The sequence below is a fragment of the Egretta garzetta genome, unplaced genomic scaffold (genome assembly GCF_000687185.1).
Source record: "Egretta garzetta isolate BGI_Z169 unplaced genomic scaffold, ASM68718v1 scaffold215, whole genome shotgun sequence".
Lineage (NCBI taxonomy): Eukaryota > Metazoa > Chordata > Aves > Pelecaniformes > Ardeidae > Egretta > Egretta garzetta.
The window spans coordinates 3,567,789-3,589,234 of NW_009259719.1; the positions used below are offsets into that span (position 1 = coordinate 3,567,789).

At 36.5% G+C, this 21,446-nt stretch overlaps 1 protein-coding gene across 1 annotated transcript in view; it reads left to right on the forward strand.

Moving 5' to 3' along the window:
• The window catches only part of ERC2 (ELKS/RAB6-interacting/CAST family member 2), a 362,739-nt gene that overhangs the window by 105,902 nt on the left and 235,391 nt on the right, over positions 1 to 21,446 (forward strand). The window contains exons 5-7 of the mRNA XM_035894657.1: positions 2,320 to 2,361; positions 7,805 to 7,960; positions 12,919 to 13,086. Of these exons, the coding sequence (XP_035750550.1) occupies positions 2,320 to 2,361; positions 7,805 to 7,960; positions 12,919 to 13,086 (366 nt within the window). The remainder of the gene's footprint in view (positions 1 to 2,319; positions 2,362 to 7,804; positions 7,961 to 12,918; positions 13,087 to 21,446) is intronic.

A 21,446-nucleotide genomic window follows, 5' to 3' on the forward strand; every position in this document is an offset into this window, starting at 1 on the left:
AGGGTTGGGGGTAGAAGGAGGGAGACGATTACCCTCTAATATGGCAGTCTGAGGCCATACACTCCCCCATGCAGAGGCTCCAAGCAGTATATATTTCTCTTTACTGCACCCAACCCCTTCCACCCTCTTGCCATGTTAGCTTTTGTCTGAGTCCCCTCCCTGGCTCCCCCAGGCTCTGCCAGGAGGCAGCTTTCCCTCCTTTGTAAATCCCTCTATTCTTTCCTGTGGTTTTCTTCTGTCCCTTGCCACTGCCGAATGCTTTCTGTCCCTTTTCCCAGTCAGCCCTCCCTTTCATGCAGTGAAGTATACCCATTTCTCCTACCTATCATCTCGTATGTAATTTTTTTTTCTGCCCTACCTTTCCTGTCCTGCTCTTAATTTCACTCTGAAAACTTTGCAAGTAGTTGCCTTTTCATATAGACAACAGTTATGCAGAAAATACAATTGTTCCTTGTCGAGCGTCTATCTTCTGTATACTTGTGTAAAAATGTCTTGACTATGTCTTGACTCCTGTTTCTATTTACTTATTTCTCTTCAGATATCTATTGTCTTTTCTGGTGCATTGCACAGGCCTTTCTTTCCTAACTTTCTGGTTTTGCTTCTTAGACACATTTGCTTCCAGATGTCCCATGTCTTTTGTTTATTCTTTCCCCTTATGTTCTTTACTCTCTGTCCTCTTTTCTGCAGCAGACCTTCTACTCCAGAAGCCCTTCTTCTGGAAAGTAGAGTTGCAGGACTGGAGGAGGGCAGGATGCTTCCTTTTCCCATGCAGTCCTGTTATTCCCTCAAGCTCTTGTTTTTTTAAAAGCTTGCTTAATCACATTGTAGACATTGCTTTCAAGAGACTGTTTTGTTTTGTTCCCCCAGCCCTCCACAATGGTTTTCTCTGAGATCCATTCTCTAGAAAGTGGGGCATACTGGACATGCTGTCTGTATGGGGTAAAAGTTTTTAAGTGCACTTCCACCCAGAATAGTGAGTTGCATCATGGAGCTCACGGTGTTCAGAGAAGAGCCACCAGAATGTTTAAAAATATTACCAAACAATAAATGGCTTTAGGAGCTTAGTTCTGTGTATTTTAACAAATAGGAAATTACAGAGCAAAGAGATTATAGTTTGTAGATGCCTACCTGAGATATCTTCATAAAAAAAAGTCCTGTCCAGTAATGAAAATAAACATATTGCAAAATAGTGACGTGGAAGCTAGACACAGCAAATGTACACTAAAATATGGTATGTATATTTAACAGCATTCGTATAATTTTATGAAATGTTATGCAGGAAGCTGGTCTAGTTTTGTTGCAATGGTTGCTTCTGGCTGTGACTACAGATATATGTAGTCAAACAGCATTTTTTTTCCTCATGCCTAAATCTTTGTCTGTTTAAGCAGAAAATAAAGCCATTGCACCCATGCATACTTCTTTGAGTATTGTGTGCTGACAAATGCCACATCACTGATATCTTTGAATATCAGTGATACCCAAAGTTGATTAACACTGATTAATATAATAAAAAAGACTGAAGAAACACACTTTTCATTATTTCATTCTTTAAATATGAACTACTCCTGAGCACATGACTTGGGTCAAAACTTGCTCATCTCTACTGAGGCCTCACCTGGAGTACTGCATTCTGTTCTGGGGTCCCTGGTACAAGAAAGGCATGGACCTGTTGGAGCAGGTCCAGAGGAGGGCCATGAAAATGACAGAGCAAGCTGGAACACCTCTCCTATGAAGAAAGGCTGAGAGAATTGGAGTTATTCAGCCTGGAGAAGAAAACTCTGGGGAGACCTTATTGTGACCTTTCCTTATATAAAGAGGGCTTATAAGAAAGACGGAGAAAGACTCTTTACCAGGACCTGTAGTGATAGGACAAGGGGCAATGGTTTTAAACTGAAAGAGATTTAGATGGGACATATAAGGAAGAAATTTTTTACTATGAATGTGGTGAGGCACTGGAACAGGTTGCCCAGGGAAGTTGTGGATGCCCCATCCCTGGAAGTGTTCAAGGCCAGGTTGGATGGGGCTTTGAGACACCTGTTCTTGTGAAAGATGTCCCTGCAGGGGGATTGGACTAGATGATCTTTAAAAGTTGCTTTCAGCCCAAACTATTCTGTGATTCAATGATCTTGTTCAGACAGTTCTGCGCTTAAATCAGTGATATTACTTGAGAGATAAAATCAGAAATGAGTTGCCTACAGATATGGCATAAAGCTAAGTGTAGGGTATTGGTCATCCTATAGTCTAGCAACAAGAATTAAAAAGTCTTTCAAAATGGTAAATGAAGTAAATGAAAATATCTGTGGTTTACCTTACTTGCAGAAAGAGCCATCTTTATGTATTGATCCAGCTTTGATATTTCAGGTATGGGCTTGGTTCCACAGAAGCGTGTGCGTGTGTTTGCGGTGCAACATACTATTGAGATTGCATGAACTTTCACCTTCCTTTGTCTTCAAAAATAAACCTGAATATATTCTCTGTATTAAATTGACAAAGTTAAAAAAGTATATAGTAAGAGTAGTTGTGTATGGTCTGTTGATAGCATTTGTGCATATGTGCATTTAAATGCAAGTTTTATTAAATGTGAGGTTTCAAATATTTACTTCTGATTCCTTGTTGAATGCCCTATACAAGCAAGATTTTTCACAGACGTAGTTTAGATTTATCAGGTATTTGAAATGATGAAGAGTAGCATTTCATTACTTTTTGTTTCAGAGTAAGACAGATTGGAATGCTGTATTATTTATAAATGTTTTGCCCTACTATTTTTTCCTCTCCTCCTAAGAATTCAGGAAATGTGCTATAGCACTCATGTTGTAAGGACTGGATATATAAAGTTCATGAAATCTTTTTGTAGAAACTCATTTGTCGACTTAGTCTCCTTTCCATTGTGGAATATTATTTTCTTCAGCATCAGGACACATACTAATTTTTTCATGTTCCAGAAGAGGTGGATTTCTGCTAGGTCCAGCATAGAAATAGCCCTAACCTCTCTCTCAGAATATCTGCAACACTATTCTAATAAAGGAGATGAGGAAGAAGTATTGATTACTGCTGGAAGGAGGGGATAGATTAGGGTGAGTACCCTGATCTATATCACAAATCCTGCTATATAATCTTATGCCTTTTAACAGATTTAGAGGGCCTGACTGGAAATATCTGCACAAATGCTGCATTGTTGTAGAACTCAGAAGATGTTTATTAGTACCAGTTAATACTAAGCTGCTTCGTTAATAGTACTGCAAAGGAATCGTCTTTGTGATTCAACACAGACCAATGTAGTTTGTTAGAATGCTGCTAATGTGGACAAATCTTAGAGGTTTGAAGGAAATCCTGCATCTGTTGCTGTTTCAGTTTCTGAAAGATTGCCAGGCCCTGTGCCACAACAAGAGCTGGTTGAAAGTTTTCCAATTTAAGTTTTCTGTGGGAAAATGCTGATTCAGCTGAATCAGAAGATTTTAAGGGAATGTGCCTATTCTGTCAAAACTTCTAGTGAAAGCAAAGCTATATAGCTTTCTATCCATCCTGTAAGTCAAGCCAACTGCCTTGCTGCAGTACCTGTTGGGAGCTCCGGGCTGGCTGTGTTACCTTTGACCTACAAAGTTTCTCGCTTTCTAGTAGTTGTCCAGACATGAAAACTTTCAGGTTTCCTGGGCAAGCCAGCAGAATTTGCCAGTCCTGTACTGTTTGTACATAAAGGAATGGTACCTTTGACTCCTTGAACAGTCTGTGAATGAAGGTGATGTCTGTCTTGTCATTACTGATGCTTTTGATAAATTATTTTGAAACAGGTTTTAGTCTTTAAACTTTGTGAAATTTCTGGCTTCTGTTCCAATAAAAAGTTAATACAAAGCTGACAGTGACAATTTTTCTAGAGATAGCAAAACTAGGTTTTATACATCTGTAATCACAGTTATTCAGAGATTGATTAAAAATAAGTTTCTCCTTGGAGAGTTCAAACTTGTGATAAAGTAGAAGTACAGAAAATACTTCCAAAAGTTGTTAGATATTGTTCATAAAGCTTAAATGGTTTTTTTTCTGTGATGTATAAACCTTCTAAATAGTATAACAGGCTGTGCTATAAATTATTTCTGCCATGTTATATTTGCAAACATGTAAAATACAAAAGCAGTACAAAAAGCCAGACTCTTTAAGACTTAGCTGGAGAGATTTGATGAGGACTACTCTCAGATGAGATGTCATAACAGGTCATGTAAGTATTAATACATTTCAGTGCAAAATCATTCTAAAGTGCAGTGAAGCTTAGGTTTTGCTTTTATCTTCAGTAACTGGAGTAAAAACTTTCTAAAATGAAGTCTGATGGAGCAAGCTAATTTGATTGTAGTATCTGTGAGAGCTACAATAATTTATTGTTGTACATAAGCCTCGATAGCTTTTAAAATTATTTTTTTCTCCTTTCTGCATTTTTCTTTACGTGCAATTTCTCCAAATGATAGGATTTAATGAGAATTCTTCACCTTTCTTTTTTTCATTCCATCTCAACCTTTTATTTTACTTTCTTCTTTTCTGAAAAAAGTTTATGGAAAAATGTTTTGTGAATGGAGCAGTTAACATCTTAAAAATGTTTATTTTCTCTCATGTGAAGGGCTGGTGATTTAATAGAAAGATTATTTGGTTTTTATGATCATTCATACAGACTTTGCTCTGTGATACGAGTAATTCTGATTCCACAGACAAATGTTAGTAAAACTTTTAGGATTTTGCTATTGGAAATCTCTCATGTTAATAATGTTACATACTAAGTAATTTAAGTTGCATTTTACCTGTGACTTGAAAAGTTGTTATTCAAAAAACAACTCCATCATTATATTAGATATAGGCATATAACCTAAAACTTGGTTGGAAGTCTTCCAGAATGGGGGGTGGTAGTGATGGAGTGTGTGTGGTGGTTTTTTGGGGTGTTGTTTAGTTCTGTTTTTTTTAAGTTGCGTCCCTAGCTAGCTCCTTTGTGGTTTTTAATTGATTTTTGGTGGAATACTCTTTCTCTTTGTACATACCCTTCAAGAAAGGAAAATATGGGCTGCTGGTTAAGATTATGATCAACATTTTCAGTATCAGATATTTTCCAGAAAAGAAAAAGCTGGTGAGGTAAAAGTAAGAAACAGCAACTTTCACATTCCAAGATTTTTTTTTCCTTTGCATTTTGACACTTTTTTTGTCTTTTGGCTGGAGCCACTTTTCTTAAAGGTGATGCAGCTAATTTGGAAATTGTAAGATGCACAAAGTGATTTGGTATTCCCCTTCAAAGTGTGTTACTTTGCCTATATGGCATTAAAGTATGTTTGCTGTCATGGAAGATGGCTCTCCTCAACTTCTATTTTGAAGTCTCTTATCCTGGGATTTCTTACTGAAAAGTTTTACATCGTTTTACATCACTGAGCTCTTGACTGGATTCAAACACACTGATGTATTTGCATAGTTTTACAACCCAGAAACATATCTGCCACTGAAAGCTGGTATATCCCAGTCAGATGCAAGTGAATGAATCTGCACTCAGCAGCAGGCTAGATGTATTTTTCCTTATGACTGATATTTTTTTTTGAGACAAAATTTGTCTTCTGGACCTTAGAAGTATCTGGAAGGGAGCTGTCTGTGTATTTATCAAGGTTCTGATTAACACAAAAATTTCCTGGTCATTTTGTATGACTGTAAGCAAGTGCTTATCCTGCTGTTCATTTTAAAGATATTTTCTTTGTATGGTTGATCTGGTATGTATGTATTAATATCAGTATAGCCTTACTATTAATTTACTGTGGTTTTGATTGTGTGATTGAACAAAACTGTTTAATGAGGGGATGGTCTTTCACAGAAGAAATGTGCTTTTACTCTGATGCTAATTTTCAACTGTCTTGAATGAGATTATTTCTGTGTTCTACTGCTTGCTACAGTCATAGTATAGTGATTTTCTGATGTTTTCAGTGGAACGGGGTTTGACTGAAGATTTGTTTACACATTTAAAAAAAAAGGAATTAGATCTTATAAAGACTTGTAAATTTACCTTTTTACATTACTTTGGTTATGAACAATGCAGCTGGCTATTTGCAGAAGAGAAAAGCCAAGAAAGAAGCACTGCAGTCAGTCCTACTTCTGGGAAACACATCTGTCTGCTGCTACAGTTAATCATATTGTAAAGCCACTTTTGCTTAATTATTAAGGGTGCTAAAAAATCATAATACAGTTTGCTAGTGAAATGCTGAACACATTTCAGTGGCATCAGACATTCAGACTTAAGATCACTATACTACAATTACTATGGGAATAATGTCAGAGAAAGAATATTCTTTCTGCCCTATTGGAATTCATGAATATTTACCTGCACTATATTGTGTATCATGATTGCAAAGCCCAAATGAAGAGATACATTTGCAGCTTTATCCTGTCAGACCTCAAAAAATCTCCAGAGATGGGCAACACCACCTCCCTGGGCAACCATTTCCAATGCTTGTACTCAAAATATAACACTCGTAGATATTGCAAGGCTACATTATCTCCCTCTTCGAAGCTTTCTCTTCTCTAGGCTGAACAAACCCACTTTTCTCTGCCTCTTCTTAGAGGGCATGTACTCCATCCCCCGAGCCCTCTTGGTGGCTTTCTGCTGCACTCATTCAAGTTCATCAAGTCTGTCTTGTGCTGTGGGGCTTACAACTGGATGCAGTATTCTAGACTAAGTCTAATGAATTCTGAGTGGAAGGCAATAATCTCTTCCCTTGACCTGCATATTGGCTGTGTTCATGTTACCGCCCAGGATGCTGTTTGCCGCCTTTGCTGCCAGGTCACAGTGCTAGCTCCTGTTAAGCTTGCTGTCTACCAAGATTCTCAAGTCTTTTTCAGCAGAGCTGGTCCCCGGGGAGTTTGTTGAACTGATTGTCTGACCATCTGAATCACAATGTTTGCAATTTTTTGGTAAATGTCTGCAAACAGGGCCTAAAGCAGATTTCCTAATGAGTCATTTTGCAATGCTCTTTTAAACAGAAAATTATCCAAGAAGTTTGTGTAATCACTTTTTTAATCTTTCTGACTTTTACTGAAGAGATGTAGTCAATTTCCAAATGACTGGCAACAACAACAACAACAAAAAAATCACTGGATGTTTTCAGTGCTGTGCTGGCACACATGGCAGCTGTTGTCTGCGATGTAGAAATTTTTAGTGGTTGTGGTTTTGTGGTTTTGTTTATTTTGGGACTCGTAACAAAAAGTGCTAAATCTCCTCTTAGTGATGTGGCTGAATCAGTGGAGGAAAAGTATGTGAGGAGACAGCCTTTCTTCCTCCTGACAGCAGGCAGAACTCTATGGAAATAGAGAAAATCAGCCTCAGGCTGTGTCATGTAATGAAGTGGCCTGTTGTCCTGCAGTGATGATGGACTGGCCTCCCTAGGCTAAACTTGGTGGTTTAGAACTTGGAAGAATAGCCAGGCCTAGATGATCAGCAAAGCAAACAAGGTATGTTACCATGTACACCTGGGAAATAGGGCATCTCCCATTCTCCCTTCATCCCTAACTGTGTAGGAATGAAGACAGAATTTTGACCAGAATGTATTCTCTACAGACTACGTAACAGAATGGAGCATTGCGCATCTTTTCTTAGAGAGAGTTCTAAATTCTGCATTTCTTTAAGCCAAAATCAATAGAATTACTCTTGGTTTGTGACAGTATGTGCAATCTGTATTTGTGCCCTCTTTTTTTGCTGTGTCTTATTTGATGTTCATGCATGCACAGATGTACTTTCGTTACTCTTTAATATACAAGTTTCATATCACTTTTAATACTCTGGTTTTTTATAACTTAGGATACAAAAATAGCTTCACTTGAGCGAAATATAAGAGATCTTGAAGATGAAATACAGATGTTAAAGACAAATGGAGTTCTGAATACAGAGGACCGAGAAGAAGAAATCAAACAAATAGAAGTTTACAAGAGTCACTCAAAGTTCATGAAAAATAAGGTAAGGTCTATTAATAAAACAGCTTAATGCTGTTTACATAATGGAAACAAAAGTTTTAACTTGACCCTTTTCAACACAAGCGGCTTTCTGTATGTCTACTTTTGGTAAATCACTATTTTGCAATACTCAGCAGTTATGGAGGAGTGAAGCATTTTGGATAAATAAAAATGTGTTTATGTTTTGACTTAAGAAGAGGTAAGGAAGAGGCTATTTCACCACTTCTGCAGAGACTACTGTAATCCTGAGTCTATACCATGTTCCTTTTTCTCTTTTTTTGTGTATGGTATTTTAATGTTGGCTTTTTGAATTAGTTCATAATTTTGACTTGCACCATTTTGGCACAACTTTAGTTTTGCTTTTTTTTTTTTTTTTTTGTTTTGACTGTGGTTTTACAAGCAGGGACTGCTATTCCATAGATGATGCCAAATTGTAATCTTCTAGTATTTTAAAGACTTGCAATTTGATCTCTTTGTTCCTACAGAGTACCTTTCATTTAAAAGTATTCTACATAGACAATTATGAGTTGACCACAAGCAGATCTTAAATGTGTAGTGATGTAACACATTTCCTGGTATCAAGGAAGTGTATCAAGGTATCAAACAGTATTACTTGTTCATTATTTGAAAATACATCAGGAGTAAAGCCTGATGTCTAAATCGTTGTCCCAGCCGGTCTTTTTACCTCCTTTCATTTTGATTTGCTCAGCTGCTCTCTAGGTAAAGATGAGCACTCTGAATAATTTTTCTTGTGAGTTCCAGTAATTCCTTTCTGATATTTTTATAGTTGCCTTAAAAATTGTAATAAATATATGTAATGTTACAATTCGTGCTGGTTTATTCCCAGCTCTCTACCTTGAAGGTGTTTTGTTTATAAAGTGATAAAATACTGAATTCAAGTACTTGATAAAAAGAAATGTTTGAAATTATGATGATCCCATTCTCATATAAAAAAAAATGCTATTGACAAAACCTGAATTTATTTATATTACTTAGAAGCTAAACTAAGATGCGGTGAAACATGTCACAGAAGCCTGAAGTGGAAATACTGGAAGAGAGAGCCAGCCATCTCATCCGTTGCAGTGTTATTAAAAACTTGACCATAATGCCAGAATAAAATCTGGGCAAACAATTTTAGTAGTCATGATTATTATGAAATCTTACTTTATTTTAAAAGTCTTTTGATCCTACCTATTTGGTTTGGTTCTTATTCTGTTTAATATTTAGGGGGTTTTGTGTATGTGGAATTCTAGGGAACTGAGATGGATTGACTCACTTTTTCTGAAACATACTTGCAGCTCTGAAAAAACTGCTTGAGGAGGAACTGGTACTATTACTATGGTCAGAGAATGAAACAGTGTCAGCACCTTCTGGAGAATCTGAGTTCTCTGATTTTCAGTTTTCTTGTCTAAATTAGACCTTCATTAGCTTCTTGACAAGATGCTTTTACTTTGTCCGAATTCCACAGTGAGTATAGGAGTAAGAAAATTCACCACTGTGTAGTATTGGACACTGCTGAAAAAAAGTAGTCCTTAAGCTACTGAAAAGTAGCTAAAGTTCCTCAGTAGCATTCTCATCAGGAAAATTATTTTTCCTATTTAAACATTGTTAATTTCAAAGCAGCTCCGTTTTAGTAATTTGCAGCAAAACTCCTAATGCGTCTCAGCAAATCTTTTGATAATGTACAAAGCCTTGTATTTTGTGAACAATATTCTGATGTTTTTGAGAGGAAAAGCTTCCATGAATTTCTGTGGCACAGAAAGCAGATGAATGAGAAGACATGCCTTGTTTTGTCACAATCTTCTGATCTTTGATAAATGCCACATTCTGATGAAACTTTGTTTTCTTTCACCAGTCCTTTTCTTCCACTTAAAATTGAGATTTGCAGAAGAAGATACTTTTATCATTCATCTGAGAACCTTTCAAGGTGGAAAAGTATTTATGTAGTTGTCAGCAAACAGGTCTCATTATACCTGATCTGTTGAACCTGAGATTGTTGATAAATTCTGATAAACAGAAGTCTTGATTGAGGGCAAAGAACATAACAAAACTCTTCTCACAGTTAATGATCTTAGGTGCTATAAAGCTCTTAATAGTTCACATTTATTCTTGATATATATCTTATTTAAAATCTGTTCTTGCTTTAAATAAATGGGAAGGTGTTAAATGGAGGCTGATACTGAATATTATTTATTCTACGTGAGTGGCAGAGACTGTTGGGAAGTGTTCCTTTTCATAGCTAATTCTTGGTAATATTCACTCCTCCTGAATACATAGGCTTTAATTTTTTAGGGTTTAATTTTAAGGGTTTCAGGAAAGGAGGTGAAGCAAGGTCATATTGGGCAAAGTTGAAAAAGTGGTGAAAGGCAAATTACGCATAAGAAATATATGAGATAGTGGGCATGTTAGGATCGGAGGCCAAACTTTGAGTTCTTTAGATGCTTATACCCAGAGTTGTAGATTATCTTCATTGTAGTCTTCATAAAGTACAAGAACATTTTTGCCTTTGTCTTTTTTTGTACTGAGATCAGGAAATCTCATCGTGACTGTTGGTCTTCCACACCACTTAAGATATAGCGAAGTGAAAATGTTTGGACAACTGCTGGAGACAGAAATTTATTTCATGCTCTGTTGAATTTTGTTTTAACATGCTAGTACGTAGTGTAGAAGTTTAAAAAAGCAAATATACCCAGGTCTAAAAATTTCTTTTTAAAAGTTATGTGTTTTCTTGTTATGCCTTTGGTACTTTTGACACTTCATGTTTTTTAAATTGAAGTTTTAGTATGTTTTCACCATTACTCTTTTTTTAATAAAACATCAGCCAAAAGCATAATTATTCAACATGCTTTTTGTTGGGTTTTTGTTTGGTTTTTTAATTTTTTTTTTTATTTTAGAGCACTCTCACATTTTTAAACTCCTGGCAATTTGTAGGTCTTGTAGCCAGAACTTTATACTAAACAGATTCTGGTTCTGAAAGACAAGGAACATACCTGTAATGAAAATGAAGCTTTTTTTTTTTGTTGTTGATTATTTCTCAGGGTGTGGGTTGTGTCATGGAAAAAAGCGGGAAGAGTTTCTAGAAGAGATTAAGAGTCTGTTGTGTTCACATGGGTCTCATATAAAGTACGTGATGTAATTTAGATTGGCTTCAGATCCACATTTTGTCTTTATATCTTGTAGACAGATTTTCCCATTGTTCATTTTGTATACATTTTTGTCTCAGTTGCCGTACTTGCTTACAAATTCTGGCAAGGGATGGAGGAAGGTGGTTTGCTTTCAAGAGAAAGTTTTCTCTAGCAGTTTAACTACACTCTTTACATTTTCTTAACATCTGTTTTTTGTATGCTCCTTTTCTTATTTTGATACTTTCAGACTGTGAAGATGATTGCTTTTAGTGCCAGTATAGATTCGTGATTTTATACAGTAGCTCAGGGGTGGCTAGCCAAGTACCTTAACCAGCTAAACAAACATATTAAGATTTATAAAGGGAAATAAGGAATAAATATATTAAGATGTGCATATGGACTACAGTTGGAAGAAACTGTTTAAATATAATTTTTAAGGATACACTTGCAATGTAAAACAAAACAGAAGTATTTTGATCAGCAGTAAATGTTTCCAGTGACTGTGCCATACAGTATTGAATATGTGAAATGTTTCAGTATGTGGATCTTTAGGATGTGGTTGAGTAGGATCAGCCTGTGGATACATACTCTTTTCTTCCTAGGGATTTTTGAATCAAATTCTATCTATCCCTGCTAGATTTCTTGCATCCCAAATGTCTGTTGGGATGCAACTGATGGGAGAGAATGGAAAGAGCTCTTCTAGCACTTCTCTACTTGTTGCAGAACTGAAAGAAAAATGTCTAGGCTTTACAGTCATCAAGAAAACTTTCCAAATATAAGAGAACTGTGGTTTCTTTGAGTTATGCAGATGCACTAAGGCATTTTATTTCAAGTAATTCTCATCAGATGATATATCTGAACTCATCTGGTGACCAGTGTTATTTCACAGGACTTTAAGATGAATAGTTGTATGTCACCTAATTCACCATCCTTTAGCATCATTCTGTGTATTATCCAGTGCTTTGTTCAGATTTGTATATTCTAAATCTACCACACTTCTGCATTCTGTGGCTACCCCTCCCACTTATCATTGTGGAAAGGAAGGAATAATCACAATTCCATGGCATTCAGTGATGAACCTTAAATTCACTTAAACTCAGAAGCCCCTTCTCAGTGACAGGGTTTGTGCTGTTTCCCTGAGGATACACTTTTACAATCTCACAGACCTTTCACTCTGTGGAATTTTTTATAACGTTTCCCCCAGACTTCTCTTAAGTTAATTGCTTTGGCTTGGCTATCCTAGTACCTGAAAATTCCATATGAACTGCCAGAGAGGAAAAAAGGAGGTGGGGATGGTAGGCTCAGCAACACATTTACAAGAAGAGTAAGGTTCAAATTCCAGTTCTGTTTTCCTCTCCATACTAAGATGCCTGCTTTTCCTTATCAGGCTCCTAAAAAAACTTGATTCGCTCTGGCCAATGATAAGTCACAAGAATTATCCTGTTGGCAGGAATAGGTTATTGGATTAAATTTGTACATTTATGAATACTTTTTTCTTATGCATTTTTTCTGTCCTGCCAGACTTGCATCACACAGGATATATGTTTTTGAACTTACTGAGGTCCATGGTAAATTTGTAGGCCAAATCATCATGCATGATCTTTAAGAGTTTCCTTTTAACTTCTGCAATTGCAGGAAAATCACTCTTAAACCAGATTATGTTAAACTACAAGAAACTCAATCGAAGTTGTGAGTGTAAAAAGTCCAAATCTTAATTATTTTCCAGAATTTACAGGTGTCTGAATTATATCATGGCCATACACACCTGCTGGATTTCAAGTGCAACTATGAATTGGAAATGAAATTAACAATCTAACTTTTTTTTTTCCCATTACAGATTGACCAACTGAAACAAGAACTCTCAAAGAAAGAATCAGAACTTCTTGCCTTACAAACTAAGCTTGAAACCCTTAGCAATCAGAATTCAGATTGCAAGCAACACATTGAAGTGCTTAAAGAGTCGCTTACTGCCAAAGAACAGAGAGCTGCCATACTTCAGACAGAGGTATTGTATCTTCTAATCATAAAATGCAATAGAAATATTTAGTTAATAGCATGTGTCAAGGTGATGATGTGTTTGTTAGAAGTCTGTGTAGAAAGCAATTTGTTAAAGAACAGTGAAATAATGTAAACCCTTTTAAATGCCAATATATTTGGTATACATGTCTTGGGAGTGCACCAGCTCTCATTCTAGAATTTTTTTTACAAGCACTTATGTGATTGCATTTTAAGAAAATGTTTGTGCCTAATTCTCATTGGCTTCAGTGGGGGGAACTGGGCCTTATGACTTGATTGTTGTGATTTAATTCCTTCTTTCTTCATCTGTTGGTTGGCTGCGTTTTCCTTTTGGTTGCTATGGCTTGATGCTTCTTTTCTACTGTGTATTTCTATTCTGAAGAGTGAAGCTACTGATGTATTTTGAAGGGAACTGTTGAAGGGTGCATGGTATTAATCCGTGGTTATTGCTTCAAGTGCAATCAATGCTTATTTTAAAATATGAATAATTTTAGTCTTTAAAACAGGTCAGTGCATTAGATATGTATGTATCTACAAAGTCAAATTGTAAAAAATATGGTAATGGATGGTTGTCATGTTTGATGGAACATATAAATCCAGTGTTAAAAATGTTGTCCATTAGTTCATTTCCTGGGGTTTTGCAAAACTTCATAGACTCGGAGCACACAATACTGATTAGATTGATTCTTCATTTTATTTTTAATCTGTGCACCTCTTTCAAGAAACAGAAGTACCCGTGAAATTCAGTAGTACACTGCAAATAGTTTCTATTCAGAGAAATGCGTTATTTAAGGTATACAGAAATCTTAGAGAATGTTTCAAATTTCTGGCTAACAAAGCTCTAGGAGAAAAAACAGCTTAAACTCATCATTCTTATGGTAATATTTCTAAGATTCTGATTATCCCTCTGTGCTGTATGTCTTATCCTCTGTATATTAAGAAGATACAGATGAAATTTTGGAATTTCCAGCTTGTGTTTAATGGGCCAGCCAGCATATGTATATGATACAAAATAATCATAATAGAGCAAGGGTAAAAACAATTTTGGCAGATCTCAGTCTAGATTTTGAGTAGTAAAGGTTATGTAATTTAAATCTTTGGCTGTGCAAATCTGTTCTGCAAGGTTGGCATTACCTGTTGCGCTGCTGAGGACAGTGATTAATTCCATTGGCTCTTCACTAATTTTATTTCCTAATTCTTTATCAGACTGGCATGTGTTCAAGGCATGGCAGTCCTATGGCTGGCAGATGGGCAGTGATAGAAAGAACTGAATTTACAGTGCTCTTGATGAAGGGGTGCTGGGATTGTGCAGTCCTGGTGGAGAGCCAGTTGGTTTGACAGGTGTTCAGTTCCTCCTCTTCCCAGTTTCTACATAAGGCAGCTGGGCTTGAACCTTTTACATGAAGCAATTTGAGTTAAAATCAGCAGTAATTGCCTGTTGGTGTGCTGGTGACAATTGGTTGTATTGTGTCTGCTTATTGTTAGTCTCTCAGGGAAATCAAATGAAAAATTAATGCTAAAATGATCAGAGAGGTGGCCTGATAGAAGGAATGCTCTATAACAGCAGAGAATGAATCCCTTTTGTTTGGCCTAATATAATGTTATTTGTGATATAAGTGATTGTGATATTCATACAAACAATATGAGATTCTTCCAGCTTCCAGTGGAAAAAAAAAAAATCTGTTTAGGTATAAGATTAGTGAAAGATATGTTCAGTATATTTTCTATTCAGTGGAAGATACCAGTTTCCAGTTTTGATTATTTTTTTTAATTAACCCTTTTCCTCTGTATAATCCAAAGCGTTCTTTGACAATCCTTTGGTTTGTTTCTGAATGAAATAACACTGTAAGCTAGGTGGGTCATTGCAAGTATGAGACTTAAAAATGAAGCAAAACAACTCATAAATATCCTCACAGTGTATCTTGATTCTAGACAGTTAAGGCTGTGTCTGCGTGGACTTGCTAAATCGATTGAGCCTGAATTTGTTTGTGACTGAAACTTCAGAAATTGTAGTTTTGATTTCATACGCATTATTATTGTCAGCCTTCAGTAATTACATTGCCTCATAAATTGATGAAGCTCTGAAACACTGCAAACTATTTTATATTCCCCATAGAAATCTAGGTGATTTCTGTGGTGTAGGTAATGATTTTATCAGACAACAGTTTCTTGAGTTTCTTTTATCTTTTTAAGAGATCTTTGTAAAGGGAATCAGGGAAAGTTGGTGAATTATGTCCACCTCTTATGGAAAGTAATTTTAGTTAAAATTTGCTGTAATTGTTTATGTACAGGAGGCTTTTGGCAGAAGGGTCATATTAATGTAACTTTTTTTTTTTTTTTCCTGGGATATCATATGAAAATGAAGGCCAATTCCAGTCATACATGTGTATTGATGCAGCCACTATTGGAAATCGTTTACCAAATAATTTTGATTTAATAGCAGGTTTAAAATGGGAAATAACTTTACTTGCCTCCAAAATTTCTTCTATTTACTTCTGAAAAGAAAGCATTATAGACCGTGCTCTTATATGCACCATTTACGTATGAGGTAGAGTCTTTAAATAATCTGTGTTAAACTTTAAATTGTGTCAGCAATTTACCTGATCTCAAAATACTTTAATAACATGCATACTTTGGGCGATAATAATTACATCTCATTTTTTAATCTATTTAAGATGCACTGAATGTTTTATTACTTTCCTGTACTCCATGGTGGAGATTTAGCGCATTTCAAATCTGCTGAAAAAGATCTTTACTTCTATGTTATGTAGGTAGAAATAAAGCACACTTTGTAGCCACTAGTTTCTCAAGCCAGGAATTATCAGGAAATAACAGTACTTTTCTTTGTTATTTTAAAGCTCTAAGGTTGTTGTAGGCATGTCAGAGGCTGTACAGCTTTCCATGTAGAAGATTAGATACTCAGGGGTTAGAAATGAAGAGTGGTTTCTGGAGTTAAGTAATCCTGAGGCTTGCAAAAGATATGTGGTTAGTGTGAACATACTTTTCACCTCTTTTGAATAGACTTTGAATCAAGAGCTCCTTAAAACTACTGAGCTATCCAGGCTTGTTTCCTGGAATAGGGTCTTACAGCAGCTTTCAGCTAGCCATAAGAAATATGCTCATAGAACCAAACATGGGATTTGTCATAAATTGCTGTGTAACTATGTGAGAATGTTACATGCTTTCTCTAACAATCATGAAAACAAGTGACAGATCTCTGTGTCCGAGCAATTTCACAGATTAGAAAATAAGATTCTTCAAGGCTGACGTGCATGTTCTAATGATGTTCTATTGTTACACATTTTTAAGACCTTCAGGGTTTTGGCACATTCCTTGCCACCCTGCTGTATACTTGGGTTTTTTTTCTGATTAAAAATGATTGCCAGAATGTCTCTTCTCCACAAACTATTATGTTACAACTTCCAGACTGGGTATGCAGTTTATTAGAGACTGTTAAACTCTGGGTGTTCTGGATAAATGTGCTGGAGCATCAAGGAACACAAAAGCTGGACAGCGGCTGAATTTGTAGATTGCTATGTCTATTCCTTTGTAGGCCAAACTCCTTGTTTCTTATCACTATTTAGACAGAAATAGAAAGAACGCATCCTTAACATAAGTGACAGAAAGACACCTCAATAAAAATTACTAAGGCTGTAGACCACTCATTGGTTGCCATAAGTTTGAAGGGTTTTAGAGCTGATGTTGTTCCTAGTGTTAGTTATGAGACAGTTGAAAACAGGCTGTTTGTGGTGCTTGTGCTTTTTCTTATTCAGGATGGAGATGCCTCCTTTTTTCTCTTATTTGTTTTGCCTGCTTGTTTGCCCTTTGTATATTTTGACTGACCAGTGGGCCAATATGTGGCAATACAAGTGAAGTAATTTTTTTGTTTGTTGCGTTGTGTGCTTCATTGTACATCTTAATGAAGTTTGTGCCTTCAGGCTGCATTCTTCAATTACACCCTGTACAAACTAAATGTGATGCAGCAAGACAGGAAAGTTCAAAATTAGGCCTCAGAGGAAAATTTTCCTGAACTCCTTTTGTAGCTACACTTAGTTTTGTGAGAAGCCTTTTTGGTAATCACTTCACAAACATAAACTTCATATAACTCAACAATGTCTGTCTTCAGTACTCGGAAATATCCTGTCTTTCAAAAGGACCTTTTACATACATTTCCACTTAAACTTTAGTTTGGAGAACTCTGGGGGAGTAGAGGGAATGTTTATATATTTGCTGCAAATGTTACATTTGGTTATGTGTGAGAGACTAAATGTGGGCTAATTCCAAGTATCATCAGAGGCCATCAATGTTTTGTTTCTAGTATATATATTAATATAGCTATGTTAAATTAAATAACAAAAAAACAACAACTCAAAGTTCTTGTAATGAAGCTTATATATTTCCTGCAGGAAATACAATCCCTGCAACAAGAGAGCCATCATAGGATAGAGGGGCTTTCTGTGCACTAAACCCAGGATCCTTCTTACCAAAGACCTGAACATGAGAAAGTGTCATTCATGTGGTGATCAAGCATGTGGCCTGCCAGTGTAGATGAACAAGGAATAAAAATACTGCTTTGCCAGCTGGGCTCTCTCTGAGACCTGGGTTTTAAGCTGACTAAGATAAGGCCTAGACTGTGCTGTGGTAGCAATCCAGTAATGATTCTAGACTTAGCAGGTTTTGTTCTCTGCAACCAGAAATTGGGAAAAGATTTTGTTTGCTTAGAGCAACTGAATCTTCTATCTCCAGGCCTCAGGTCTTATTTAGAGGGAGGGCAATGGCTTCCAGCAGCACATGGGAAAACAGCTGCAGGAAGATGCAGGGTGAATGGCAGCCCTCCAGCAGGTGGAAATCATTATGGAAGGAATTTCGTACTGTACAAGCTATTGTTGGTTGTTCCCAGATGAGTAAAGTTAATAACATTTTGGCCTGCATTAAGCCACACTCCTTTCGTCCTGCATGTCCACATTGTCTATTTGTAGAATAGATAGCTTTTGTTAATTATCACTGTAGAATTTTATGCTGTCCTAAAACATGCTCATAACGTGCATTGAAGTTCATGTTTTTGGAGATGAAAGTAACCATCAAAGGCCAGTTCTAATCCTGAGCTGAGTAAGGTAGTGCTAGTTGCAGTGTCAACTTCCTGCCTAAATAGGATTGCTTTGTAATCACCTTGTAATTAAATCAGCTTGGTAAATCCTGTAATGAAAGAAATCCTCAAAAGGATCTTAGTTACTTCATAACAAGCCTTTTATTATTATTTAGCTTAATAATGGTACTCTTCAGGTTATCTTCAGGTTTTGGAGACAGGAGCTGCGTGTGATGCAACAAGTTGTGATTCATATAATCACATAATGGTGGAGGTTGGAAGGGAGCTCTGGAGGTCATCTGGTCCAAGTCTGCTGCTCAAGCAGGGTCACCTAGAGCTGGTTGTCCAGGACCATGTCTAGGCAGCTTTTGGATATCTCCAAGGAGATGGAGACTCTGCAACCATTTCCTTTCCCTGAACTGCATGAGGTTCCTGTCAGCCCATTTCTCCAGCCTATCGAAGTCCCTCTGAACGGCAGCATCACCCTCTGGTGTATTGGCTGCTCTTCACAGTTTTGTACCACCACTGAACTTGCTGAGGCTACACACTGCCCCATCATCCAGATCATTAATGAAGATGTTGAATGGGACTGGATGCAGTATTGACCGCTGGGGTACAATACTAATTCTACTTGAGTCCTCTGATTTGCCATGATACTCCTCCACCTCCCTCCATGGTTCTTACAAGCCAGGTCTAATAGGGCATGAGGCTTAGAATTGATCTGTTCACTTTCTTTGTTGGTGAACTCTATCAGTGTTTGTCAATCAGTAGAATAGATTATTTTTTGTGTCATTTGAAGTCTGGCATTTTCATGATGTCTTGGCAAAATTAGCTCAGAAAAGATTACTACTTTAAAAGTATAGTTTAAGTTTGAGCTCATTCTTCATAGTTTGTTTCAGAGGTGAGAATTCTAAGCATAGTTATAATGATTCTTAATCTCTGCAGAATGTTGACTACTATTGAGAGGCATGACTAGCGTATCTGTTTATTCCGATAGTTGTTTTACATGTATTATAACAGATCAGAAATAAGAGGACATCTGGATTTTTTGATGAGTATAGTAAATTTCATGCAAACAATAGTAATTGGATTAGATTTCGGGTACAATGGCACTTTGTCACATGATGTGAGAAAATTTAAAACCAACAGTACGACTAGATCTAAACACGATGTGCATGGTGTTTCTGTTCTGTCAGTGATGCCAGTGTTTTGGGTTTGGTTTTTTTTATTAGGTTTATTTGACTTAAAAAGCTATCATTTGAAGTTTTTATTGACAGCTGAAACAAAGATATAAACCTGTAAAGCAATAACTATCATGGTGGCCAGAGTTGGGAGGTCTGAAAATGGTTTATTGCTAGTAGGAAAAATGTTTGGAACCAGTCCTTAGAAGGTTCACCACCTCGGCTATGTGCATTTAATTTTGTTCCATTTTTAAGGGTATATATGATAGTAGTGCCAAACTATGCAAACTTTTCCTGCCCTGATGTATATAGCCTTTGTTTTGATTATCTCTTTATTAATGATGTGAAAAGCCTGAGGTCAGATAAAAATGAGCCAAGGTCAGGCTACTCCAGCTACAGAACACTGGAAATGTCACTGAGCTACACAGAGAATTGCTGAAAGGAAGAATGTTAGACTGACATTTTCCTTGCTTGTTGTGAAAAGCTATAGATGTTAATTTTTAAATGAAGCCTTGTGCTGTTACTGCAGCAGGAAAGAGGTTAAATGCACAAATGTTCTTTTTTGATGATTAAAAAAAAAGAGACATTATTATTTGTATACCTTAAAAAGTGGTAGACAGTACAGTTAGAGACTGTATTTGTGCATATTTGCAGTGACTGGCACTTTACTGCTCTCACCATCAGGAAAAAAAAAACTTACATAAATTGATGCAAATGCATTCATTTCAGCTGGGTAGCTCAGTGGAGAAAAACATTCATTTCATAAGCAATTCTGACACAAACATACTTAGCACTTTATTAGTTAGTGTATCATTGCTTTAGATATAACCCCCCCAAACTGGCAGGTGTGCTGTTTGAAGGTTAATGAGCTGTGAAATATGTAAGTGTCTGCAAAGAAATTTTGTAAATTGTGAGCATAGTCTGTCAATGGAGAAAACGAATTGGAAAAGTAAGTGAAGTTTGTACTGTAACTGAATACCGATGTATTCATCATACATGTATTAATATAGAAAACCTAAAAAAAATGAAGAGGAAAGGTGATTATAGTAGGTATTTATTGCAATCTGTTTTCTCTTTTAAACAAATCTGTTTATAGAGAAGGGCTGTGAAATGATTGACTTCTTGGCAGTTCTTAGTTTGCATAAAGAGCAAATAAAAGCAGACAGCGCAAAATACTTGGAACAAAACTACAAATGCTTTATTTTTCTTTCTATTACAATGTTGATATTTGATATTGCTTGAAATGTAAATCTGCTTTTAATTTTACAATAATGGTATAACTACGGTTATTTTACTCTCACATTTTTATTTTTTTAAGTTAGAGTTTTCCTTTGAAATTGTATTTTTCTATTGTCTTGTGATTTTTATTTTTTTTTTTCTTGTTTCAAATCATGGTGGGCCAGATATTTCAGTGTGGTCTCTTTGCTGTACTGCCAGTGTATTGTTCTGGTAGATCTGTGCATGCAAAGGAAAGATCTCCCACTGCAAAAAGTACTACTCTGGAGGCTTGTGTACCATTTACTCTCTCTGTCACTCCGCAGCTTTCACAGCTTTCTTGACAGTGTGTTGCACATTTTGGTGAGCTTTCTCTCAGGTGGAAATTGCCAGCCAATTCACTTTTATGCAGTTTTCACATTTTGTGGGCCCCTGTTTAAAATAGGAGAGGGGAGCATGGTGGCAAGGCAGTAAATTCAGTTAAACTGAAAGAAAACTTAGATTAGGAAAATGCTGTATTTAAACAGAAGCAAACCATGAACCGAAGTGGGTTTTTTTGTCTGTATATCTATTGGAGGATTTCAAGACTTGGCTGTTCAAAGGCACATCAAACGGCGTGGTCTGATTTCAGTGTTCTCTGCTTTTGAGCAGGAGGTTGGACTAGTGACCTCCTGAGGCCCATTCCAGCCTCAGTGGCTCTGTGGTACTACAAACGAAGCTTTCTCAAAAGATATGTATTTTCCACTTTGTGAGTTATATTCTAGCATTGATTTATTCAGACAAAGATAAAATGTTGATTGATTTATTTATCCTGGATGTGTCGTTGTCCGCCATCCCCCCCCCCCCCCCCCCCTCCCCCCTTCTGCC